Source organism: Microcaecilia unicolor, chromosome 2 (genome assembly GCF_901765095.1).
Source record: "Microcaecilia unicolor chromosome 2, aMicUni1.1, whole genome shotgun sequence".
Classification (NCBI taxonomy): domain Eukaryota; kingdom Metazoa; phylum Chordata; class Amphibia; order Gymnophiona; family Siphonopidae; genus Microcaecilia; species Microcaecilia unicolor.
Window position 1 is genome coordinate 44,005,304 of NC_044032.1, and position 25,327 is coordinate 44,030,630.

General features: G+C 44.3%; 1 protein-coding gene across 1 annotated transcript in view; it reads left to right on the forward strand.

Annotated features, from left to right (window-relative positions):
* Positions 1–24,587, forward strand: part of LOC115462851 (HAUS augmin-like complex subunit 1) — a 95,007-nt gene extending 70,420 nt beyond the window's left edge. Inside the window, exons 5-9 of the mRNA XM_030192895.1 lie at positions 8,046–8,169; positions 8,987–9,052; positions 21,002–21,073; positions 21,582–21,629; positions 24,204–24,587. Coding sequence (XP_030048755.1) covers positions 8,046–8,169; positions 8,987–9,052; positions 21,002–21,073; positions 21,582–21,629; positions 24,204–24,287 — 394 coding nt within the window. The 3' untranslated portion in view covers positions 24,288–24,587. The remainder of the gene's footprint in view (positions 1–8,045; positions 8,170–8,986; positions 9,053–21,001; positions 21,074–21,581; positions 21,630–24,203) is intronic.
* Positions 24,588–25,327: the final 740 nt, after the last annotated feature.

Consider the following 25,327-nt stretch of genomic DNA (forward strand, 5'->3'; position numbering starts at 1 on the left):
TTTGTGATGTTAATGTGCACAGTTAAATAGAGAGCACACAGGGAATTGTAGACATGTTGCAAAAGTTTGGTGGGGGGATTCCGGGTGCATCAGACAGACCCATATGCCAGACAAGTATGGCACAAGGGAGAAGGTATGGGAGGTTAGGGAAGGGATACGGAGCAAGGGGGGACAGGGAGGGGGGGAGAGCGGGGGAAGGGAAATAGAAGGGAAGGGGGGAGGGGATGGGAGGGTAAGCAAGCCTCACCAGGTAGGAAGATCATGAATACTGCAGGTAAAGAGTATGGAATAGAAACACGATTTATGCGCATTGTAAGAGGCGCCAGGTTGTGGCTGGGAGACCTGGGGCCTAGAGCTATGCTGGACACATTGTATAGGAGACACTTACAAAAGGCTAATGGCTAGGACTTCTGCTCTGCGTGTGATTTCTTGGAATGTTTCGGGGATAAATTCCCTGGTGAAGCGGACCAAGATATTAACATGCCTAAAACACCAACAGGCCTCTATTGCATGTCTGCAGGAGACTAAGTTGACGGACGAGGAACACCAGAAATTGAGACAACAATGGGTGGGAAAATGTTATTACTCATCGGCCACAGGCCGTAGGGGAGGAGTTGCAGTCCTCATAAAGAGGGGCCTCCCCTGCGAGTCGCATGTAGTGGAAAGAGATAAGGAGGGCAGATTCATTTTGATACACATAAATTACATGAGCCAGAATTATTATCTTTGTGGCATCTATGGGCCCAATACCCGTGACCCAAGCTTCTTTCCAACCTTAGTAAAATTAGGACTAAAATATGATACGGCCCCATGGATAATAATGGGAGACTTTAATCAAGTGTTAAACCCAGACCTGGACCGATCATCATCCACGGCCTGGGGGGCAATGGGTAAGGGAAAAGGCTTAGACTATTTATGTGACACAATAAACCTGGTTGATCCCTGGTGGCTGCTGAACCCTACTCAAAGGGATTACACCCACCTCTCAAGGGTCCACCAGACGTGGTCCCGTATTGATTATATATTAGTATCAGCCCCCTTGTTCTCGGCAGTACACTCTGTGGAGGTGGGACCGATGGCCATCTCAGATCATACGTTAATTTGGGTAGACGTGGAGATGGGGCCACCTATTGAACAACATAGGCGATGGAGATTCCCGGCATATTTAGCGGGGGACCCAGATTTCAAATCACATTTAGAGCAGAAGTGGGACAGTTATATAGAGACCAATACACAGCACCAGGACACACCTGAGTTGTTCTGGGAAACATCCAAGGCAGTGATGAGAGGCGAGATCATTAGTTATGTGGCTGCCAGGAACAAGAGAATATCACAAGGCATTATCCAATTAGAGCGCCAGTACACACAGGCCAAAAGAAAACACCAGCAACACCCAACCGATGCCACTTATGAGCACATGATGGCAAATTTGGCAGGTCTTAACACGTTGATACATGAACGTACAAAGAAATTTCTATTCAGTAGGCGATTTTATTATTTTAAATTTGGCAACAGAAACGGGAAATTATTAGCAAAAATGGTAAAAACATGGACGACTAAAAAACTTATTCACACGTTAACAGCACCAGATGGCATACAGAAACACAAACCTACTGAAATCCTACAACTTTTTACAGACTATTTCACGAAGCTATATGGGGCAGACCTAGAAGCAGTAGGACCAGAGCCCGGGGACTATTTAGAGGACTCTGGAATGCCACGCCTTCCCCAAGAAATTAGGAAACAGCTTAACACCCCCATAAGAGTTCAGGAAGTGCAGAAGGTGATTAAGTCCCTTGCAGGAGGCACAAGCCCGGGGATAGATGGGTTTTCCACAGAATACTACAAACTCATGGGACACAGGGTGAGTGGGCCTCTTACACTATATTTTGAGGATGTAGTGGAGTGTGGAGCTTGGCCTTCTAGAGTTAATGAGGCCCTAATAACCTTGATACCCAAGCCGGGTAAACCCCCAGAAGCTTTAGAAGCATATAGACCAATCTCCTTACTGAACCTTGATCTCAAAATACTGGCCAGACTACTAGCAGATAGGCTAGCAAAACACTTACCGTCACTGATAGGGGATCATCAAGTGGGTTTTGTGAAAGGGAGGCATCCTGGGCTCAATATCCGGCGAGCCTTGTTAGCGCTAGCGCAAAGTCAAGAGCGAAATGATCCGCTCCTACTAGTGAGTCTCGACGCAGAGAAAGCGTTTGACAAAGTCAGCTGGGCATATCTTTTTGAGGTTTTGAAATATGTGGGACTAGAGGGCTGGTACCTCAGAGCGATTTTAACATTATATGCAGCACCCACAGCATGTGTCATAGTAAATAACATGATCTCTGCACCTTTCCCAATACAAAGAGGAACGCGGCAGGGCTGTCCTCTTTCGCCCCTTCTCTTTCTATTATATTTAGAGCCCCTGCTGCGCTCGGTCAGTAAGAACAAGGAGATTGCAGGAGTAACAATGCCACAGACTGAAATTAAGGTGTTAGCGTTTGCGGACGATATCCTGCTTACACTTACTAAGCCACAGGGCTCCGTAACGGGATTATTGGAAACAGTTGAGGAATTTGGATATCACTCAGGATTCCAATTAAATAAACAAAAATCCGTAGCTCTGCCAACCAACGAAACAATAAAGACACAGTGGGTGGGACCCTTCCCGCTGCAATGGGGCACAAAAGCAATTAAATATTTGGGAATCCACATTTCAACCCAATTGAATAAGGTACACGCCCTCAATTTGCGACCATTGTGGGACACCACAAAGACAGCCCTACTGATGTGGCAAAAATGACCCCTCTCACTGTGGGGGCGGGGAGCGCAATGCAACATGATCCTTGTACCTAAGTGGACCTACGTGGTACAGGTGCTCTCGTTTCTAACCCATAAAGAGGAGGTAGACCTCCATAGGATGCTCAAGTGATTTTTGTGGGACGGACGTAGGGCCCGAGTGTCATTCAAACAAACATATCTACCAAAGGACAAGGGAGGACTGAGTGTACTGAGTGTGAAATGGATGTCGGTAGCGGGTTGCATGCGACACATAGCGGACTGGTTTCAAGGGAACATCACACTTTTCCTTCCCAGAAATGGAATGTACGTTGTTGGGAAACACACATTTCAGTTATTGGTTACATGTAGGGCTGGGAAGGGGGACACACCTAAAAAATATATTGACACTCTTTAGGCCTATGAAAAAAGCGTGGAAATGGATTTGCAAATTATTCCAGTTAAATCCGAAGGTGACCCCATTCTTACCTCTGGGAGGAAATACAGAGTTTCCAGTAGGCAGCTCCTCAGCTACTTTTGTCACCTGAAGAACAGAGGGCATATTTTTTCTGTTCCAGGTCATGAAGGGGGATGGCACGTTAAGGACAAAGGAGGAGTTGTATAGCCGCCAGGGATTAACGTGTCAAGATTTCCTTGCATACACTCAGTTAAAGCATTACATAAGTTCACTCCCACAACTGTCACTTACTTCCAAAGTGCGTAGTCAGTTGACAGAAATATATGACCTAGAAGCACAGAGGGCGGTCCCTCTCAAATATTACCATGCGCAGATTAAAGAGGCACAGGCACCAGTACCATATGCTAAATTGGCACAGGAATGGTCACTAGAGCTGGGGCTTCAGGTGAGGGAAATAAATATACAGTCTTGCCTCCAGACATGTTATGAAAAATTTGGGAACACAGATATTAGAGAAACCCAGTATAAATTTATGATGAGACTGTATGTCTCACCCCATAGAGCCTATAAAGCAACTTTGCGGCAGAGTGATGACTGTCCGGGATGCACAGGGCAGAAAGCACACTTAGGCCACATGTTTTGGCATTGCCCACCGGTATTAGCCTTTTGGTCCTTATTATGTACACAAGTGTCAAAGATGTGGGGGGTTTTGTGGAAGCGGCAACCTGGCTTGTTGTTTGAGATGTATGCAACCAGAGGCAGAAAGAAAACAGGCCTCAAAGCCTTTTTACGGAGAGCGGTGATGATGGGGAAGAAATCTATACTTAAATTGTGGCTCAAAGAGGAAGGACCCTCGATCCAGTTGTGGCGGGCCTACATGCTCTCATTGTGCGCTATGGAACGAAAAGATTTACCTGATCTAGCATCCCCGAGGGGAGACAAGTTCTTCCAGTGTTGGCAGCCGTTCCTAGATACTCTAACACCCTTAGCACGGAGTAGAGTACTTAATGGATAGGCATAAATATATTATCAGAGTACTACCTGGGAGGAAGGGCGGGTGGGGGGGGGGGGGGGGGGGAAGGGCAGGGGGAGGAGGGGAGGGAGAGGGATTAGCTTAAGGGAAGGGGGGAGAAATAACAAAATGTGTGACGATGTGAGATAAGAGCTACATGACGGTTATGAAAATGTTATGTACATTGTGCTAAGACTGGAATGGTTAATTGTTGTTGTCACCAATAAAAGTTTATATTTTTAAGATCAACTTATCAGAAATTGCAGACAAAATTAATAACAGCTTCCAAATAATGAACTCATGGGCGGATGCATTCCAGCTTAAGCTTATTGCAGAAAAGACGCAATGTCTTATCCTTTCATCGCAGTATAACAAGACCAATTACACCAATATAAATACACCAAACCACACTCTTCCTGTTGCGGATACCCTGAAACTCCTGGGTGTTACTGTTGACCGAAATATTACCCTTGATTGCCATGTGAAAAATGTTACAAAGAAAATGTTTTATGCAATGTGGAAGCTTAACTTAAAAGAGTGAAACCTTTTTTCCCAAGGGAGATATTCCATAAGCTAGTGCAATCATTGGTACTGAGCCATCTGGATTACTGCAATTCCATTTACGCAGGATGCAAAATGCAAACCATTAAGAAACTCCAGACTGCCAAGAACACCGCAGCCAGACTCATATTTGGAAAGACGAAATATGAAAGCGCCAAACCTCTTAGAGAAAAATTACATTGGCTCCCATTAAAAGATCAAATTGCATTCAAAATCTGCACCTTAACTCATAAAATCATTCATGGAGAGGCCCCATCATATATGTCAGACCTAATTGACTTACCAACACGAAATACCAAAAGTTCATCACGTACTTTCCTAAACCTCCACTACCCCAATTGCAGAGGTCTTAAATACAAATCAATACATGCATCTAGCTTCGCCTACCTCTGCACACAATTATGGAATAAACTACCGAATACTATAAAAACTACGCACGACTTGACAGCCTTCCGGAAGTTACTGAACACATACCTGTTCAAAGAGACTTACAAAAAGAATCCTCCTTAATGACTTGTTTCCTAATCTATACCAGAACCGACCAATATTGATCCCTTCTGATTTGATTATTTTATCATATTATCATTATTGAACATTACATTTTTTCCTACTCTCACTTGTATGTTATGTATTATCATTTTATTTATCCTACCTACCTGTTATTCTTGTACATTAATTGTAACAATATGCTGAACCTCTTACTCTGTTAATGGTGATGCCATTGCTATATAATGTAAGCCACATTGAGCCTGCAAATAGGTGGGAAAATGTGGGATACAAATGCAGCAAATAAATATAAACAAAAATTAACACTATATTACTAAACAGTCAAAGATTGAGGACAAATTGTGATAAAAAAACTTTAAGGGCCATGTTTACTAAGCGCTATCTTTTTAGCGTGCGCTAAAAATGAGTGCGCACTAATGATAGAGATGCCCATTATATTTCTATGGGTGTCGCTAGTGTTAGCGTTCTAATTTTTAGCGTGCACTAAAACGTTTGCGTCCTACGGCGTGGCTTAGTAAACAGGGCCGTAAGAATTTTATTTTTTATAAAAATTGATATCCCATCTATCCCTAATCAGCTTTCATAATAAAAACATACATAATTATACTCCCTCCCAACATCTAATATAATAAAACGCACCGTGAACGTTCTAATGAGGACAACGTTCTGAAAGGGTTCGTGGGGTTCGTGGCATTCGTGTTGTGAAGCCAGCAAGCCGTCTCTGCCCTGCCCTCGCGTCTAAACAAACAAATCCGGAAGCGAAGCGTCAGGGAAGGAGGCGGCGCTCCCGACGTCTACCCTTCCCTTCGCTGTGTCACAGCGAAGGGAAAGCTAGACGTCGGGAGCGCCGCCTCCTTCCCTGACGCTTCGCTGCACGAACCGCCACGGAGGTAAAGTTAAAAAGAATAAAAAAAAGGGATGCATGGATGCGAAGGGGGGGGGGGGGGAGAAGAGGGCGGCCCAGGCTGGGACATGGCAGAGAGAGTAGCATGGATGCGAGGGGGGGGGTCATGGAAGGGCGAGAGGGGACTTGCTGGAAAAGGATGAATGGAGGCGGCAGGGGACAGAGGAGTATGGATGGGTATGGATTAGGAGGGCAGGGCACAGGGAGAGAGGGGAATTACTGGAAATGGATGAATGGAGGGGGCAGGGGACAGAGGAGTATGGATGGGCATGGATTGGGAGGGCAGGACTCAGGGAGAGAGGGAAATTGCTGGATAGGGAAAAATGGAGGGGCCAGGTGACAGATGAGCATGGATGGGCATGGATTGGAAGGGCAGGACTCAGGGAGAGGGGAATTGCTGGATAGGGATGAATGGAGGGGACAGATGGGCATGGATGGATATGGATTGCAGAGCAGGCCTCAGGCAGAGAGGGCAAATGCTGGATAGGGAAAAATGGAGGGGCCAGGTGACAGAGGAGCATGGATGGGCATGGATTGGAAGGGCAGGACTCAGGGAGAGGGGAATTGCTGGATAGGGATGAATGGAGGGGACAGATGGGCATGGATGGATATGGATTGCAGAGCAGGCCTCAGGCAGAGAGGGCAAATGCTGGATAGGGAAAAATGGAGGGGCCAGGTGACAGAGGAGCATGGATGGGCATGGATTGGAAGGGCAGGACTCAGGGAGAGGGGAATTGCTGGATAGGGATGAATGGAGGGGACAGATGGGCATGGATGGATATGGATTGCAGAGCAGGCCTCAGGCAGAGAGGGGAAATGCTGGATAGGGAAAAATGGAGGGGCCAGGTGACAGATGAGCATGGATGGGCATGGATTGGAAGGGCAGGACTCAGGGAGAGGGGAATTGCTGGATAGGGATGAATGGAGGGGACAGATGGGCATGGATGGTTATGGATTGCAGAGCAGGCCTCAGGCAGAGAGGGGAAATGCTGGATAGGGAAAAATGGAGGGGCCAGGTGACAGAGGAGCATGGATGGGCATGGATTGGAAGGGCAGGACTCAGGGAGAGGGGAATTGCTGCATAGGGATGAATGGAGGGGACAGATGGCCATGGATGGATATGGATTGCAGGGCAGGCCTCAGGCAGAGAGGGGAAATGCTGGATAGGGATGAATGGAGGGGGCAGGTGACAGACAAACATGGATGGCCATGGATTGGGAGGGCAGGGCTCAGGGACAGAGGGGAATTGCTGGAAAAGGATGAATGGAGGGGGCAGGGGACAGATGGCCATGGATTGGGAGGGCACGGCTCACACTCTCTCTCTCATATACAATGTCTTTCTGACTCTCACTCTCACACACTGTCTCACACAGTATCACATTCACTCTCTATGTGCCACACAGTCACTCACACACTCGCTTGGTGTCATACACTCACTCTCACAGAGAATCTGTGTCTCACACACACACTCTCTCTGTTGCCCAGACACACACACTCTCTCTCACACTGTGTCTCACATACACACACTCTCATTCTCACACACACTCTCTCACAAACACACTCACACCCAGACTCACTCTCTCTCTCACACACTCACACTTTCACTCTGACTCTCAAACAGTCACTCTCACATACTCTCCCAAACATACACACTCCAAGGAAAACCTTGCTAGCGCCCGTTTCATTTGTGTCAGAAACGGGCCTTTTTTACTAGTATAATATGTTTCCGAAATCTCTTTAAGCAGCAGCTGTGAATAAGATTTTATGCTGTGAGTAACATGTATGAAATATGTACTTAACAAAAAAATAGTGCAACTTTAGGAAAATGTTCAGATTTTAAGTGGAAACTTTTTGTTTACTTTGGGAAGGGACCTTAGAAAAGCAGAAGAGCAGTGGACTGTTGAAAGGACTAAACTGGACAGCAGAATGCAGAACATGGAATTTCTTAAAGCCAAGTCAGAAGAGTTAACAGTCAGAATCAAGGCAGCTGAGGTTGGTTGGTTGGCCTATTTTCAGAGACCAAAATACATTTTTTTGCTTTCATCTGTAAATGAGTGCTACCTGTGATTATTCCATTACCAGCTTACCCAGTTCCTGGCTCTGACCCTTTGTTTTATTTCTAGGTTTTCGTTCATCTCTAAGGGGTTTTCTTTCTAAACTGTGATTAAAAGTGGCCTTAACATGCCTTTATGCAGGTTTTCCCCATTCCCCAAGGCCATTTCGTGGCATTAAATATTAGTGCATGTGCACTTACTGACACCTGTTTTGTAGGCAGTAAGGATTTGCACGCTAATCCTGTGCTAACCAGTTAGTGTACGGTAGTGTAGATGCACTAACTCATTAGTGCAGGCACACCCACCCACCCTACTTTCAACATTGATGGGAATAACTAGATGGATGGGAAAAGCAAATGGGTCTTTCTGCCATGATCTACTGTGTTGCTACAGGCACACATTGAACTTTAATCTCTCTGAGGATAGGGAAATACATTCAGGCACAGTAACTAACCAGACATGAGCCACTGAAAAGGCATTATACAAATAAATACTGTTAAATTTTTATTTTTAATCATACAGCATGCATGACTGCTAAATAAGACTAATTCATTCTCATTTTCTACATTTAATAAATGCTCTCACAATGCCTGCTTTCTAGAGAAGGTACCTTTTTATAATGTATTTTAATTGTTATGAAATGAAGCGAATAGTTGTTTTTTGGGGTGCATGCAAAAAACAATTTGCACAAGTTAATTTTTACAGTGAGTGTCAGCTGCATGTTAACTTATGACGTCTATCTTAATTTCACATAGGAACAGCTTTCTGCTACTGGAATGGATCCATCCTTATCTCATCAATCATTGGTGGCTCTCTCAGAGGTTGGTCTTTTGTGGTGTACTAGATAGAGCTTAAGGAGAAAATTAGCCCCACTCAAAAGATTATTCTGTGGTCTCAAATGGGGATGCAACCATAGCATGATGAAAATCAAGCTTCACGCAAAGGTTGAAGGAGTGAGATGTATCACGAGGGCCACTTTATAATATTCTACTTATAATCTCTGTTTGATTCTTTGCTATTTTAAAAAATGTGAAGGTAACAGCTTTTCTTTTGGGGGGGGGGGGGAGGGGGGACCGAAAGTGGGGACATGGTCTTCAAATAGGCTAATTTAGCACATACCATGACAAGGAATCTCATTCCTGAGTCAGGATATATGTGTCTCTGATTTACTGCTAATGCTCGCAATAGTACTTGCATCATACCAGAAGGAGCTTCCTTCTGGAGTGCACAGGATGTAGTACATATAGCAACTTATCAAGGTGTGCTTGAACATCGCTTTTAATCAGACCTGTGATGCCCAGCATGATCGGAAATTTTTCTGTATCTTTCTGCTAAATTTTCTTGGTGTCTTAACTGCATCTCTTGGTACTTTGAAGATCTTGTCTCTCCACACAGCATACAGAATAATAATTTGGTATTGACATTTCTGTTATCAATTCTGTTCTTGTGGGGGGGGGGGGGGATTTTTTCCTTTTACAACTATGTCCAGTTTTTTTGCATCAGGTTTTAATGGTTTGGATGGGAATGTCCCATGTGATCACAACCTCTTCCTTCTCTATACAGGTCTCTTATGGTGGTGATACACCAGTGTTAGTGCATAATTTTCAGACATGTCACTTCATTGAACAGACGAGTAGCCTAGTGGTTAGAGCTGCAGTCAGAGAACCAGGGAAGTCAGGATTCATATTCCACTGATACTTCTTATGACCGTGGGCAAACCACTTAACCCATCTCTGCGTTAAGTACACAACTAGATTGTAAACCCTCCTGGGACAGGGAAGTAACTATTGTACCTGAATGCAGCTCACCTTCAGTTGCTATAATTGCAAACGTCTCTTTGGAGAGGAGTATAACAAGCCTGTTCCGGTTTTATAAAAAAAAATTTTTTGAAGAGAGAAGACCCAAGAGAGTTCTGTTTTATCATTTTCCTTGGAGTACACATTTCAAGTCACACTCTCTGAGGTTTTAAAGACCCCTGAGGCAGGCCTTTGGGCCGAAACACGGCCGTGTCGGGTCACTTTTTATGTGAATTACGTCATTTTTTATGTGAATAAACACATTATTTGTTATCCTCATTCATTCTCCTCACTTTTTTGCTTCATATCTCACGGTTTCGTGAGGGTTTTTACCTCCTTTTTGTTTTATCTTACATTTTGTATCCCACATTTTTCCACCTATTTGCAGGCTCAATGTGGCTTACATAGTACAGTAGAGGCGATCGCCAATACCGGTATGAACAAATACAAAGTGAGGTTATGGCAGAGTAATGTTCAGTGTGATACACATTGGGGGTCATAAGGAGGAAGAGTTGGGTTATGTCCAGTACGAAGTTTTATATTGTTGTGTTGCGGGATTAAGGCATTTAGGTTGGATCGTTAGGGTATGCCTTTTCGAACAGGTTAGTCTTTAGGAGTTTCTGGACGTTTAAGTGGTCGTATGTTTTCACGGCGATTGGTAGTGCGTTCCATAGTTGTGTTCTTACTTAAGAGAAGCTGGATGCATAGGTTGATTTGTATTTCAGTCCTTTGCAGCTTGGGTGGTGGAGATTTAGATGCTCATTGTAAACCTTTTCATCTGTAGTCCGCTGTCATGGGCTGCAGCTATCAAGCTCTCATCCTTAGGTGTTTTATTTCAAATATCATTATTAGAATGTTTATTTATAAGATGATAAAAATAATCAAGAGCCTTCCCCTTATGAGAACATTTCTGCATTTTGCCACTACCACTTTGCATTTCTTGGCAACACCAAATGCTGTTTCACCACCAACTGACTGAAGGCAGTGTTGGCATAGATTGTATGTGGAGGTGGAACACAAGGATAAAATAACAAGAGTTACACAGAAAATAAGAGGGAGAACTTAAAGAAAACTGCCTGTGGAGTCAGAAAGGTGCATGAGTATGATCTCAGGTAGGATATGAGTGGATAAGCAAGTCTTCTTGCAGAATGTGTGAAGCTGGTGTTGGTCCTTTTCAGGCTCATTTTCGAAAGAGGAGGATGCCCATATTTCGACACAAATCGGAAGATGGGCGTCCTTCTCACAGGGTCGCCCAAATCGGTATAATCGAAAGCCGATTTTGGGCGTCCCCAACTGCTTTCCATCGCGGGGACAACCAAAGTTCACGGGGGCGTGTCAGAGGCGTAGCGAAGGTGGAACTTGGGCGTGCCTAACACATGGACGTCCTTGACCCATGATGGAAAAAAAAGGGCATCCCTGACGAGCACTTGGACGACTTTACCTGGTCCTGTTTTTTTTTTATGACCAAGGCACAAAAAGGTGCCCTAACTGACCAGATGACCACCGGAGAGAATCGGGGATGACCTCCCCTTACTCCTCCAGTGGTCACTAACCCCCTCCCACCCTAAAAAAAATATTTTTTGCTAGCCTCAAATGTCATGCTCAGGTCCATCACAGCAGTATGCAGGTCCCTGGAGCAGTTTTAGTGGGTGCAGTGCACTTCAGGCAGGTGGACCCAGGCCCCCCCCCCCCCCCACCTGTTACACTTGTGGTGGTAAATGTGAGCCCTCCAAAACCCACCAGAAACCCACTGTACCCACATCTAGGTGCCCCCTTTACCTCTTAGGGCTATGGTAGTGGTGTACAGTTGTGGGTAGTGGGATTTGGGGGGCTCAGCACACAAGGTAAGGGAACTATGTACCTGGGAGCAATTTATGAAGTCCACTGCAGTGCCCCCTGGCATGTCAGGGAGACCAGTGCACTACGAATGCTGTCTTCTCCCATGACCCAAAGGGCTTGCATTTGGTCGTTTCTGAGATGGGCGTCCTTGGTTTCCATTATCGCCGAAAATCAGAAACGACCAAGTCTAGGGACGTCCAACTCTATGGACGACCTAAATTTCAAGATTTGGGCGTCCCTGACCATATTATCAAAACGAAAGATGGACGTCCATCTTGTTTCGATAATATGGGTTTCCCCGCCCCTCCATCGGGACGTTTTGCGAGGACGTCCTCAGCAAAACTTGGGTGTCCCTTTCGATTATGCCCCTCCACGTGTGCAAGACTGGCAGTTAGTTGCTTCTTCCATTATAGGCTTGGGAGAAGAGCCAAGATTTTCACTTGCTTCCTGAAGTAGCAGATAATCTTGCATTGCGTGAAGCCTTTCAGGGAGTGTGTTCCAGTGATGCCCTTTTGGAAAGAGTGTTAGGAATAGTCCTTGGGAGGACCTTAGCGACCTTGGAGTTGTGTATAAGGAAATCCTGTTCGTCAAGTAATCTGGCCCATTTCCTTTATGGGCCTTGAAGATCAGGCATAAGAGTTTCAAATTTAGCCCTGTATTGTACTGGTAGCTGTGAAATTCATCTCTTAGAACCTCCTTATATCAATCTTGCTGCAGCATTCTGAATCAAATGGAGCCAGTGCAAACCTTTGGTAGTGAGACCAATATAGAGTGCATTACAGTAATTCAGTCTTGATGTTATGGTGTGAACCACTATAACAAGTGTATTGCCTTCACAATGTATGAAGAGTGGACATTGTAGTTGTTGCAGATCATAGAAGCAGCTCCTGAAGGCTGCTTAGATTTTGTGGTATCGGTTTAAGTGTTACAGTGATACCACAAAATCTAAGCAGCCTTCAGGAGCTGCTTCTATGATCTGCAACAACTACAATGTCGCTCTTCATACATTGAGTCTAGTTGTACCCCAAGGTTTCTGATTTGTGATTTAAGGAGTATTTATCTCCCAGAAGAAATTTTGATCAGAGGCTGACCGAATTTTGACAAACTGTGGATGGCATTTCCAGCTAAAACCGAAGCATCTTCTCTCCCCCCCCTCCCGGGTCCCTCCTTGGGCCTACCGTAGAAGTCCTGGTAGTCTAATGGCCTTGTTGGGGCAGGAGCGATCTCCAGTCACTCCTGCATATGCTGGCTCTCCATTCAGAATGGCTGCCCCCTTTTGGTCATTGGGGGGGGGGGGGAGGCTGCCACCTCAGTTTCAGCCAAAAATTGCATCAGATTTTGACTGCAGATTCGGTTTTAGCCAAAACCAAAAACCCCGGTTTCAGTTGCTCTCTGACTTTTTGATGTCAGGTATGTGCCCACTTCTGTTAGGGACCCACAGGAGCTCAGTTTTGCTTGGCTGCTGTTAAGGTTTGGTGATACTTTGTCATGTGTTTCCTACAGTTTAGCCTTGTCCTCATCCAGGTAAGATTTATGCCATCTCCTTTCTGGTTGCCATCCTTCCCGTTTAAGGATCCGAAGGTCTAGAGAGAACCAAGGTGAACGTTTGAGTGGGGCATAAAGTGGTGAAGGTTTCTCTAGGGCCTTAGCTAAGTATGTATTCCAAATATCAACCCATTTTGATATTGTAGTTTTCCCATCCAGATGTGGATGGTCCAAGGTCTTTTCCGTTCTGGTCTCTGCGCTCCTTCCACACTCAGGGAGGTGCCATTTGTTTCAGCTGGTCACTTAGAAAGTGGTTTATTCGTGATAGAGGTGTTATTTCAATATCATTATCCCGGTGTTCTGGGATGTCAAAGTCAACCCTCTTGTAGAACACTAACCACCTTATAATTGAAAGAGAAAAACGCCTAGATTTCGACCCAAATCGGGAGATAGACGTTTATCTCACAAAAACGAATAAATCGGTATAATGGAAAGGCGATTTTGGACGTTTTCAACTGCACTCCATCGCGGAAGCGTACAAAGTTGACGGGGGCGTGTCGGAGGCGTGGTGAAGGCGGGACTGGGGCGTGGTTATCACCCGAACAGAGATGGGCGCCTTTCGCCGATAATGGAAAAAAAGTATGCGTTTGTAGCTAGAATTTAGGGCACTTTCCTGGACCCTGTTTTTTCACGAATAAGGCCCCAAAAAGTGCCCTAAATGACCAGATTACACCCAGAGGGAATCGGGGATGACCTCCTCTGACTCCCCCAGTGGTCACTAACCCCCTCCCACCACAAAAAATGATGTTTCACAACTTTTTATTTTCACCCTCAAATGTCATACCCACCTCCCTGGCAGCAGTATGCAGGTCCCTGGAGCAGTTATTAGGGGGTGCAGTGGACTTCAGGCAGGTGGACCCAGGCCCATCCCCCCCCCCACCTGTTACAATTGTGCTGCTTAATGCTTAGTCCAACCCCCCCAAACCCACTGTACCCACATGTAGGTGCCCCCCTTCACCCCTTAGGGCTATAGTAATGGTGTAGACTTGTGGGCGGTGGGTTTTGAGGGGGATTTGGGGGGCTCAACACCCAAGGGAAGGGTGCTATGCACCTGGGAGGTCTTTTACCTTTTTTTTGTTTTTGTAAAAGTGCCCCCTAGGGTGCCCGGTTGGTGTCCTGGCATGTGAGGGGGACCAGTGCACTACGAATCCTGGCCCCTCCCACGAACAAATGCCTTGGATTTATTCGTTTTTGAGCCGGGCGCTTTCATTTTCCATTATCGCTGAAAAGCAAAAACGCCCAGCTCACAAATTGGCGAATAAAACATGGATGTCTATTTTTTGCGAAAATACGGTTCGGTCCGCCCCTTCACGGACCCGTTCTCGGAGATAAACGCCCATGGAGATAGACGTTTTCGTTCAATTATGCCCCTCTGTGTCTATTTATTTAGTTGTTTTTCAGCACTTGATATACCACAAGTGAACCCTGAGGTAACTCTGTAGGGTTTACAGTTTCTAGTACAGGTACTTTGCACTGTCCCTAATGGGCTCACAATCTAATTTATATGTTGTACCTGGGGTAGTGGAGGGTTAAGTGACAAGTGTGTGACCTCTCCTTTTTTATGGAAGTCTTTTTTTTTTTTTTTTTTTTTTTTTTATTGAACACTTTATTGAACACTGTGCCAAGACACAGAAGCTACAAACAAATATTTCGAATGAACAAGCAACATCTCTGACAAAAATGCAGCAAGGCATACTTACAAAAGAGAGCCTACAACCCATTAAACAACATTAAGGCACAAAATACAACTTACAGGAAAAACCTCATTACTTTCCAAGTTTATGTAAATCAAAAATTATCCGTCCCACCTTTAGACCCACCCATGCCTCTCCAAGTCCACCCTCCCCTTTTTTTCTCCCTCTCCCCCTTCAGGGAGAGAAGGTGACCCCTACCACCCATGGAGATTTCAAATTGTTCAAATGAGAGTATGATATTTCAACATTATCAAAGGTTATCAATAGAAATCAAACAAAATAAAACATGGAAAAGAAAATAAGATGATACCTTTTTTTATTGGACATAATACATTTCTTGATTAGCTTTCGAAGGTTGCCCTTCTTCGTCAGATCCGAAGGTGAGGCAGGTGAGTTCATTCGATATGAGGAAGGTTAGGACTTAGTATTGGCAGTGGGGTAAGCTTTTTGGAAAAAATGTCTTTAAGGATTTCTTGAAGAGCTGGTGGTCATCAGTTTATTTCATCTGCCATGGTAGAACATTCCAGGATTTCGTGCTGACATAGGAGAAGGTGGATGCAAAGACTAATTTATATTTAACATTCTTGCAATTTGGATAGTGTAAATTGAGGAAGGATTGAGCAGTCACTGAAGCATTTCTGGATGGTAGATGAATCAAATCTAGCATATAGTCAGGGGCTTCCCCATATATTATCTTGTGTGTCAATGAACAGATTTTGAAGGTAATTCTATGTGAATTCTAGTCCTGTCATTGTGTCCAGGAAGACAGCTGTGGTGGTGTCTGGGGTTTTGAAATGTAGATTAGTCTCTTCCCATGATCACAAGCCTAATAAAACTCAAGATCACCTATATTATCAAATCAAGCAGTTCTTGTACAGTTGATGTGTTATGAGGTGCTTGGTATATCATGATACACCAGATGGATTTCTCCTCTTCTAGCTAGATTAAAAAAGGATTCTGATCCATTTAGATTTGGGGGGGGGGGGGGGGATGGCAATTCTTTGCAGTTATAAATGTCCCGAAGACTGCTATCCCTCCATCCTCCTAACTCCCTGGCCCTGTTTGATATTAGATGTTGAGACCTGTTGACAATAGATTAGATAGTGGTAAACCCCTGGTTTCATCTAGCCAGATTTGTGTTATTCTAAAAATAGTATTATGCTAATTAGGAATCACATGCTTCAGAGCAATTGTGTAAAAAAAAAAAAATCAGCATCGTCCTTGGTTTTGTTTGGAGAGCTAGGAGTTTCCAAATACAATTTTAATCAGAAAGACTCACATCCAGTATTGTAGTGATTCTTCCATACTGCATAGGAATAAAGTTAAGACAATAACATACATAGTAACATAGTAGATGACGGCAGAAAAAGACCTGCACGGTCCATCTAGTCTGCCCACGATAAACTCATATGTGTACCTTACCTTGATTTGTACCTGTCTTTTTCAGGGCACAGACCGTATAAGTCTGTCCAGCAGTATTTCCCGCCTCCCGTCCAGCAGTATTTCCCGCCTCCCAACCACCAGTCCCGCCTCCCATCACCGGCTCCGGCACAGACCCCGTATAAGTCTGCCCTCCCCTATCCTAGCCTCTCAACCACCAACCCCTCTTCCCCCCGCCACCCAATTTCAGCTACGCTTCTGTGGATCCATTCCTTCTGCACAGGATTCCTTTATGCCTATCCCACGCATGTTTGAATTCCGTTACCGTTTTCATGTCCACCACCTCCCGCGGGAGGGCATTCCAAGCGTTCACCACCCTCTCTGTGAAGAAATACTTCCTGACATCTTTCCTGAGTCTGCCCCCCTTCAATCTCATTTCATGTCCTCTCGTTCTACCGTCTTCCCATCTCCGGAAAAGACTTGTTTGCTGATTAATACCTTTCAAATATTTCAACGTCTGTATCATATCACTCCTGTTCCTCCTTTCCTCCAGAGTATACATGTTCAGGTCAGCAAGTCTCTCTTCATACGTCTTGGAACGCAACTCCCATACCATCCTCGTAGCTTTTCTTTGTACCGCTTCCATTTTTTTAACATCCTTCGCAAGGTACGGCCTCCAAAACTGAACACAATACTCCAGGTGGGGCCTCACCAACGTCTTATACAGGGGCATTTAAACCTCCTTTCTTCTGCTGGTCACACCTCTCTCTATACAGCCTAGCAACCTTCTGGCTACGGCCACCGCCTTGTCGCACTGTTTCATCGCCTTCAGGTCCTCAGATACTATCACCCCACGATCCCTCTCCCTGTCCGTGTCTATCAGGCTCTCCCCACCTAACACATACGCTTCCCTTGGATTTCTACTCCCTAAGTGCATCACTTTGCATTTCTTCGCATTGAATTTTAATTGCCAAACGTTAGACCATTCTTCTAGCTTCTTCAGATCTTTTTTCATGTTTTCCACTCCCTCCGGGGTGTCCACTCTGTTGCAAATCTTGGTGTCATCCGCAAAAAGGCAAACTTTACCTTGTAACCCTTCGGCAATGTCACTCACAAATATATTGAACAGAATGGGCCCCAGCACCGATCCCTGAGGCACTCCACTACTCACCTTTCCCTCCTCCGAGCGAACTCCATTTACCACCACCCTCTGGCGTCTGCCCGTCAACTACAGAGTACCTGTGTCTTCCAAATGTGGCCAGCATTTGAGTTGTCCAGAGGCTACTTGGGGGCCACAATGCTCCACGTACAACAAAGAAACATAGATTAATAGAGGCCAACTCCTGATGACCAAAACCTTTCCCATTCTCTCTTTTTGTTAGATTTGCATTCAATGCTTTTTTTTCTCCGCCCAAACCTTTTGTAACCCCAGACACAGATCTGACTTAGTGTTAACCAATAGTTAGAACAAAGAGGTGACTTTCTTAAGACGTCGGTACTTTTTATTGTCTATTCCAAAGGCCAGTTAATTAACAATGCACTAAGACCTTGGCACACAGCTCATATATAGCATGTTATAGCGGTATCCAAAAAAGTATTGTGTAGTGGAGTAATAATTTAAAAACTGTTGTGTTTACTCAGGTTCTTTTGTCTAATAATATTTTAATTAAAGATCAAAAACCTTTCAATGTGGCACACATGCAAAAATTTGGACAATGCCAAATTTAGCACTAATTAAAGAAGGAGCGTTCCTCTTGAGTGAGAGAAACAGTTGCTGTGTTTCTATCAACCCTGCGAGAGCTGCAAGGCTGATTGTTGCTGCTTTCATTGGATTTTAGCTTTATTGCATGTGTGTGCCCTTTGGGACCACAATAGCTGTTTTAGCCCCTGACGCAGACTCTAGTGAAGTAGGGACATTTTACAGAGTGGCACAAATAAAGCCTTCTTATCATATTAGACGTGTGTTCTGCTCTTCTTTGGACTACGTTCCTCTTCTGGTGTTTCCGGGGGTATAGGGATGGACCCCGGGGGGAAGGGGGGGCACACATTTCCTTAGCTCCCTGCCCCCCCACATTAGATATCATACTTTTGCCGGTGGGGATGCTGAAGCCAGTCGAAGACATCCACTGCCAAAGTGTTCCCCCCCCTCCTTCCTCCTTGTGCTTCCTCAGAAGTAAGGAAGTCAGCTGGGTTCCTCCATCCGCCAATGCCGGCACTCCCCGACCATGCTCAGTTCATGCACGAGCTGAGCATGCTTGGGGAGTGCAAGCGTTGGTGGCTAGAGGCACCTCGCTGACTTCCTTGCTCTTGAGGCAGTACGAAGAGGAAAAGGGGGAACTCAGGCAGCAGACTTCTTCGGCTGGCGGGGCTTCAGCTATCCCACTAGCCATTAAACAGTTACTGTAGCTTTGGAAGGGGCTTCACACATTCTCTCTCTCATGTGCCCCACCCCTGTGCCTTCATCCATTCTCTCTCTCTCTCCCTCCCCACGTTTTCCCTCAATCCCCCCCCCCCCCCCCCCCCCCCCCCCCCCCGGCCTACCCGCTGTCTCTCCTGGATTGCTGCTGAGGCCCTCCCCTCCTGGTTTACCTCATTACTTGTCTTGCAGTAAATATTTGCCCTCCACCAGGCTTTTCCTTCTGACCTGGCGCCCCCTTATGAAAACAGAAAGTTGTGTCAGAAGGGGGTTGTGTCAGAGGTCAGAAGGAAAGGCCTGGTGCAGGCCAAAGCAGCATTTTGAGAGGCTGCCGCTACAGGGCGAAGATTTAGTGCAAGACAAGTAATGACGTAAACCGGGAGGGGAGGAAGAGAGGGATTCTGAAAGATAAATTTAAGCTTATTTGGAGGGAAATGAAGCCAAAACCTCCAGTGGAGTAGTTTCAGTAATGCTTTTATTTCCATGTGCAGACCCCTGAAGCAAGCTAGATTTGGAGTTTCATTGTGTATGAGACAGTAATGTAAGAAGGAGGGCATAAGATATGTTAATTGTGGAACCACGGGGAAGGAGGGGCTGCTTCTGAGAAGATGGGCTTCACTTTAACCAGAATGGAACCTGGCTACTGGTGCTAACAAAGGAGAGAAATCAGCATTTTAAACTAGATCTTGGGGGGGGGAAGGGGAAAGAAGACACTCGGATATTAATGATTTCAACTAAGGTATCTGTAAAGGAACCTGTAAAAACATGAAAACTTCAGATCTTATCAAGATAATCTGAGCCTAGGTAGCCCAGATTTAAATAAAAAGCAGATAACTCTGATTTCAAATGTGAAGTAGGATTATAAAATATATATTTAAATGTTTATACGCCATTGTCAGAAATCTAGAAACTGATTGGAGAGTTAATGTAAAAGAAGGTATCCCGGAAACCTAGTGTGGGGTAAGGATAACCAATGGAACATGGTACTACTGGGGTACAAATCATATCAAAATAGTACAATAGTTAAGCATTTTTGTTTGCTGGTGTCTAGTTATGTTCAGATTTATGGATGTGCTTAGGTATAAATGTCATATATTGCTATGTACTGAGCTGCATGACTATTGTACTGGTTAAACAATTCTCAATAAACACTTCTATAAATAAATAAAAAAATAGTACAATAGACAGAAGTGGTAATGGTGTGGCATTATGTTAAAGAAGCTCCAATTGGCAGAATGCAAATTCTTTTGAAAACGCACTGTACTCTGGGGGGGGGACCCCCCCCCCCCACACACACACACACAAAATGTAGTAATGGGTTATGATGGGCATCGGGAGATTTTGTCTCCTGAAGAAGCAGTCCATAGCTATGAATTGATACTAACCAGGTAGTTGTTTGGGTGGGATCTGAAAGAGCTTTGTATGTGGTTTGGATGGGTTCCCCAAATTGTCTTATGAAAGCCTGTATTAATTACAGTGGTGGGGTGTGCCTTTTAGAAGCCTGTGTTATCTTGTTTTGAAGACAGACGCCTGGCTGTTCTGGAATGTATAACTTCTTTGGCTCACTTTTACAACCGGGCTGATTGCTCCAATGAGAAACTCTATCAGTATAACCCAGTGGTGTGTCTTTTGTTAATAACGTGAGTACGGTAGCATTGATATGATGCCTATACTGAAGATGCAATTTAAGTTAAGTCAAAGGTACAGACAGGCAAGCCTGATTCTCCAGGTTGAAGAGTAGAAAATTAGGTTTTAATGTAGAAAATACAAGGGGTCGTGATTACACTGTTTCCCCCATACAAAGCTAGTATTCCAGTCTAGTACGTACACCCAGCTATGTGCATTCTTTGTTATTGATTTTAAAGCAGTATTTTATAAAAACGTTAGGCTACCTTGATACCTCCTCCCCCCAAAAACGAGACAACGGTAAACTTTTTTTTTTTTTTTTTAAATTGGTGAGGTACTAATAGATTATACTGTAAACATTCTTTGTTCCCCTCTCCCACCCTGAGCTCCCAGTTAGAGACAGACTGGTTTAAAAATCGTACTTTGTACTTCTTTAAACTTACAGACTTTATCCTGTCATATTTATTCTTACAGAAAAGGACCAAACTGAAGGAAGAGGCTGTACCTCTGAAGAAGAAGCTGGAGTCGTACCTTGATCTCTCTCCTGTAATTATTACTATACTAGTAAGGAAGGCCCGTTTCAAATCGCAATGAAACAGGCGCTAGCAAGGCTCACCTCCGTCCCTTTGTGTCTCTGTGTCCGGCCCCCCTGCAGCCTCCGTGCGAATGTGTGACCCTGGCCCTTTTGGCACGCCCCCCCCCCCCCCGTGTGCTCCGCCCTCGACGTCATCGTGTTTTGACGCGAGGGCGGAGCAGAGCTACAGTACAACGTTGGAGCTGAGAATGTGCTCCGCCCTCAACGTCATAACAGTTTGACGTGAGGGCGGGGCCCACAGACTGTGATTTTCTGTGGCTTCAGAGCTTCGAACTTACGAACCTGGCTTCAGTGACGTCAGTGCAAATAGAACGTTGAGGGTGAGTTTTTTATATATATAGATATAGTTTCACAACTTCTCCATTGCTCTTTTTTTTTTTTTTTGCTTGTTTGTACTTGTTTTTAAGTAAACATGTTCTGCCCGGCCCATGTACAACAGTTTCTTTATTTTCTTTTTAGAACCCTTCGCTTGCGCAAGTGAAGATTGAAGAAGCAAAGAGGGAGTTGGTAAATGTTCATTAAGGAGCAGTTTCCAAAAAAAAAAAAAAAGGGTTATCAGTCTGTGTGTCTGGAAAAGCAGTCTGAGTCATTCCTTTTTTTCTTATTAAATCTGCACTTTTTGTGCAGCTACCAGAAATGTTTGTTGTAGGAGTTTTGCTGCCCTTGTACATTATCACTTTGATGATTTTAGTTATTTTCACCTGTGATGATGATATATATTTTTGCTTGGTTTTTCTTGTCATTGTGTGGAGGAGTGGCCTAGTGGTTGGGGTGGTGGACTCTGGTCCTGGGGAACTGGGTTCGATTCCCACTGCAGGCACAGGCAGCTCCTTGTGACTCTGGGCAAGTCACTTAACCCTCCATTGCCCCAGGTACAAATAAGTACCTGTATATACTATGTAAACCCCACAGAAAGGCAGCATATCAAGTCCCAGTTCCCTTTCCCTATTTCAGATTCTAGATGGAATGTTGCTACCATTGGAGATTCTAGATGGAATGTTGCTACTATTTGAGATTGTACATGGAATGTTAATGTTGCTATTCCACTAGCAACATTCCATGTAGAAGCCTGCCCTTGCAGCCATGGAAGCCTGCCGTGCAGGCTTCTGTTTCTGTGAGGACTAGGGGGCATGCGATGAAACTACAGTGTAGTAAATTTAAAACAAATCGGAGAAAATTTTTCTTCACCCAACGTGTAATTAAACTCTGGAATTCGTTGCCGGAGAAAGTGGTGAAGGCGGTTAGCTTAGCAGAGTTTAAAAAGGGGTTGGACGGTTTCCTAAAGGACAAGTCCATAAACCGCTACTAAACGGACTTGGAAAAATCCAAAATTCCAGGAATAACATGTATAGAATGTTTGTACGTTTGGGAAGCTTGCCAGGTGCCCTTGGCCTGGATTGGCTGCTGTCGTGGACAGGATGCTGGGCTCGATGGACCCTTGGTCTTTTCCCAGTATGGCATTACTTATGTACTTATGTCAGACTCACAGAAACAGAAGCCTGCGCGGCTGCAAGGGCATGTTGCTAGTGGAGGAGTGGCCTAGTGGTTAGTGTGGTGGACTTTGGTTCTGGGGAACTGGGTTCGATTCCCACTGCAGGCACAGGCAGCTCCTTGTGACTCTGGGCAAGTCACAACCCTCCATTGCCCCATGTAAGCCGCATTGAGCCTGCCATGAGTGGGAAAGTGCGGGGTACAAATGTAATAAATAAATATGTAGTCAGCCAGCTGGTGGCAGCACTTCTACATAGTAACATAGTAGATAACGGCAGATAAAGACTTGTATGGTCCATCTAGTCTGCCCAATAAGATACTCGTAGCAGGTGTTGCAATATAACATGTATTCTTGATTTGTTCTTGCCATTTTCAGCTCATTTACTGTACAGGTCTGCCCAGCACTGACCTTATTTCCCAATTACTGAAGTTACCATCTAAGTACAGCTAAATATGTTTTTTTGTTTTTCTTCCATTCTCTTTCCATATAAGAATCATTTGTGTTTATCCCACACATTTTTGAATTCTCCAGGATTTTCTTCCATGAACACAGAATAGAAGGATGTACTAAACAAATACTTCTATTCTTTGTTCAAGGAGCAAAATCCTGGAGAAGGACCATGGCTGGCTGCCAGGGGTATATATGGGAATGGAGTAGATGTAGCACCATTCACAGAAGAAAATGCTTATGTACAATTTGAAAAACGGAAAGTAGACAAAGCCGTAGGGCTGGATGGGATACATCCAAGAATATTAAGGGAACTCGGAGAAATCCTGGGTGGACCTCTTAAGGATTTATTTAATAGATCCTTGGAGATGGGGGAGGTACCATGGGATTGGAGAAGAGCAGATGTGGTCTGTTCTTATTTGTTCCAGCTCCATAAGAACCAGGCTAGTATATGGCACAATGAATTTTCATTCACACACTATCTGGGTGTCTTTCCCTGCAAGGGTGTATTTTTTTTTTATACCACCTACTCCTTTTCCTCCCCCACACGCCTACTTCAGTTGGACTACTGCAGCAACCATCTTAAGCTGGAGAAAGCATAGCCTGGCTTCCTTCAGAACCACAGTCATGATCCCCTAATGGGCTGTTTAGGCATCACTCCATGCAATGGCCACAACTCTCCTTTGTAGCTCTGGCCGACCTGGAGAATGGAAGTTAGACCTAGGAATTGGGACTGTTCTGCATGGACTCGACATCTGAGTCACCAGGCTGACTTATGACCTATATATGCAGAACAGACTTTGGGTTTTAATGAAAGTCATAGCCATGTTGCAGTAATAAATCTCTTGTGATCATTTTGGATTATTTGCATTGACTTCATCAGTTGGCCTTTCACTGAACTTCCAAGCATGTGCAGTTGAAATACTAGATTAAATATTTGCTCTCTTAGTCAGCAGCCCAAATGTTGTATGGGTGACCCTATGAAGATCAGACAGTTTATATGTCTGTATGTAATAAGGATTTCTGATGGCATCTGAAATTTGTAGGCTGGCTGCTATAGATTAGGTAATGCAGTAGCTGTCAGAATGTTAAATTGCATGGGATTTGAACTAACTGTCTGATTTTTGGTTTTCTTTCTTTAGAGTTTAATTGATGCAGAACTTACCAGAAAGGTGGATATGATGGAGCTTGCTTTACCAGAGCAGAACAAGCGTCTGTTTCCCTGATGATGATTATCTGGAACAGCTGTATTGAATTGGCTAAGGGAATACTGAGATAGATTAATGTTCAGTATGGTTTTATATAACTTGGCATATAGCTTGGAATCTTGAAACTGGTAGCCTTGCTAGCCTAGCTGTTCGACAATCATTTGCAAGTCCAGCCTGCTCTGCCCTCAAGAAATGATAGTTCAGTTAGTTTCCATTAAGAAGTGATAACACATGTGTGGGTTTTTCCCCCCAGAATTTCTTAATATTAATATGTTGTGTGAATTTTTTTCTATTAAATTGACCAGTTCATATACTACAGTCAAAGATTTTATTTTTTTAATACCGTGTATGTAAGAAAGCCTGTTCACATTAAGGGGTATGTTTACTAAGGTGTGTTACCGTTTTTAATGCGCCTTTAAAGTTAAGGCGGGTTAAACGCTAACACGTCAATAGATTCCTATAGGCGCGTTAGCATTTAACACGCGTTAAAAACGCTAACATGCCTATAGCGCGCCTTTGTAAACCCAGGCGTACGTCTTATGAACTCCAGAAAGAATCTTTTGCACAATGTAAATTCTACAGTGAGCATTATCAATGCATTTGAGAGAGACAGATCACATTCCAAGTACTCTGGCTTAGGAGTGAGGTTCATTACTATCACAGAATGTGCAAACCCCTTTTTCGTGGGTTTCATAGCCATCGTATAAAGTGTCTTAACTTGAGTCAAACTGCAATGATGCTAAATGTCTTTGTTTTTGTAACTTGCAAGCCTGATTCTGGAACTGGAATAGAGTTGATCAGTTAGCCATGATTGGTATTGTATAGACTGTACCTCCAAGAATCTGATGTTGAAATGAAATTAGATTTTATTTTAAGTTCCATACAATAGTTGCCCCTTCAAGTAGTCCTCACCATGCTTGGTCAGACTCCAACTTTTATGTATTAGAAAATTATGGTGCTTTTTATTACGAGAATGGTATGGGATTTGCGTTACAAGACGTATGAGGAGAGACTTGCTGAACTAAACATGTATACTCTGGAGGAAAGGAGAAACAGGG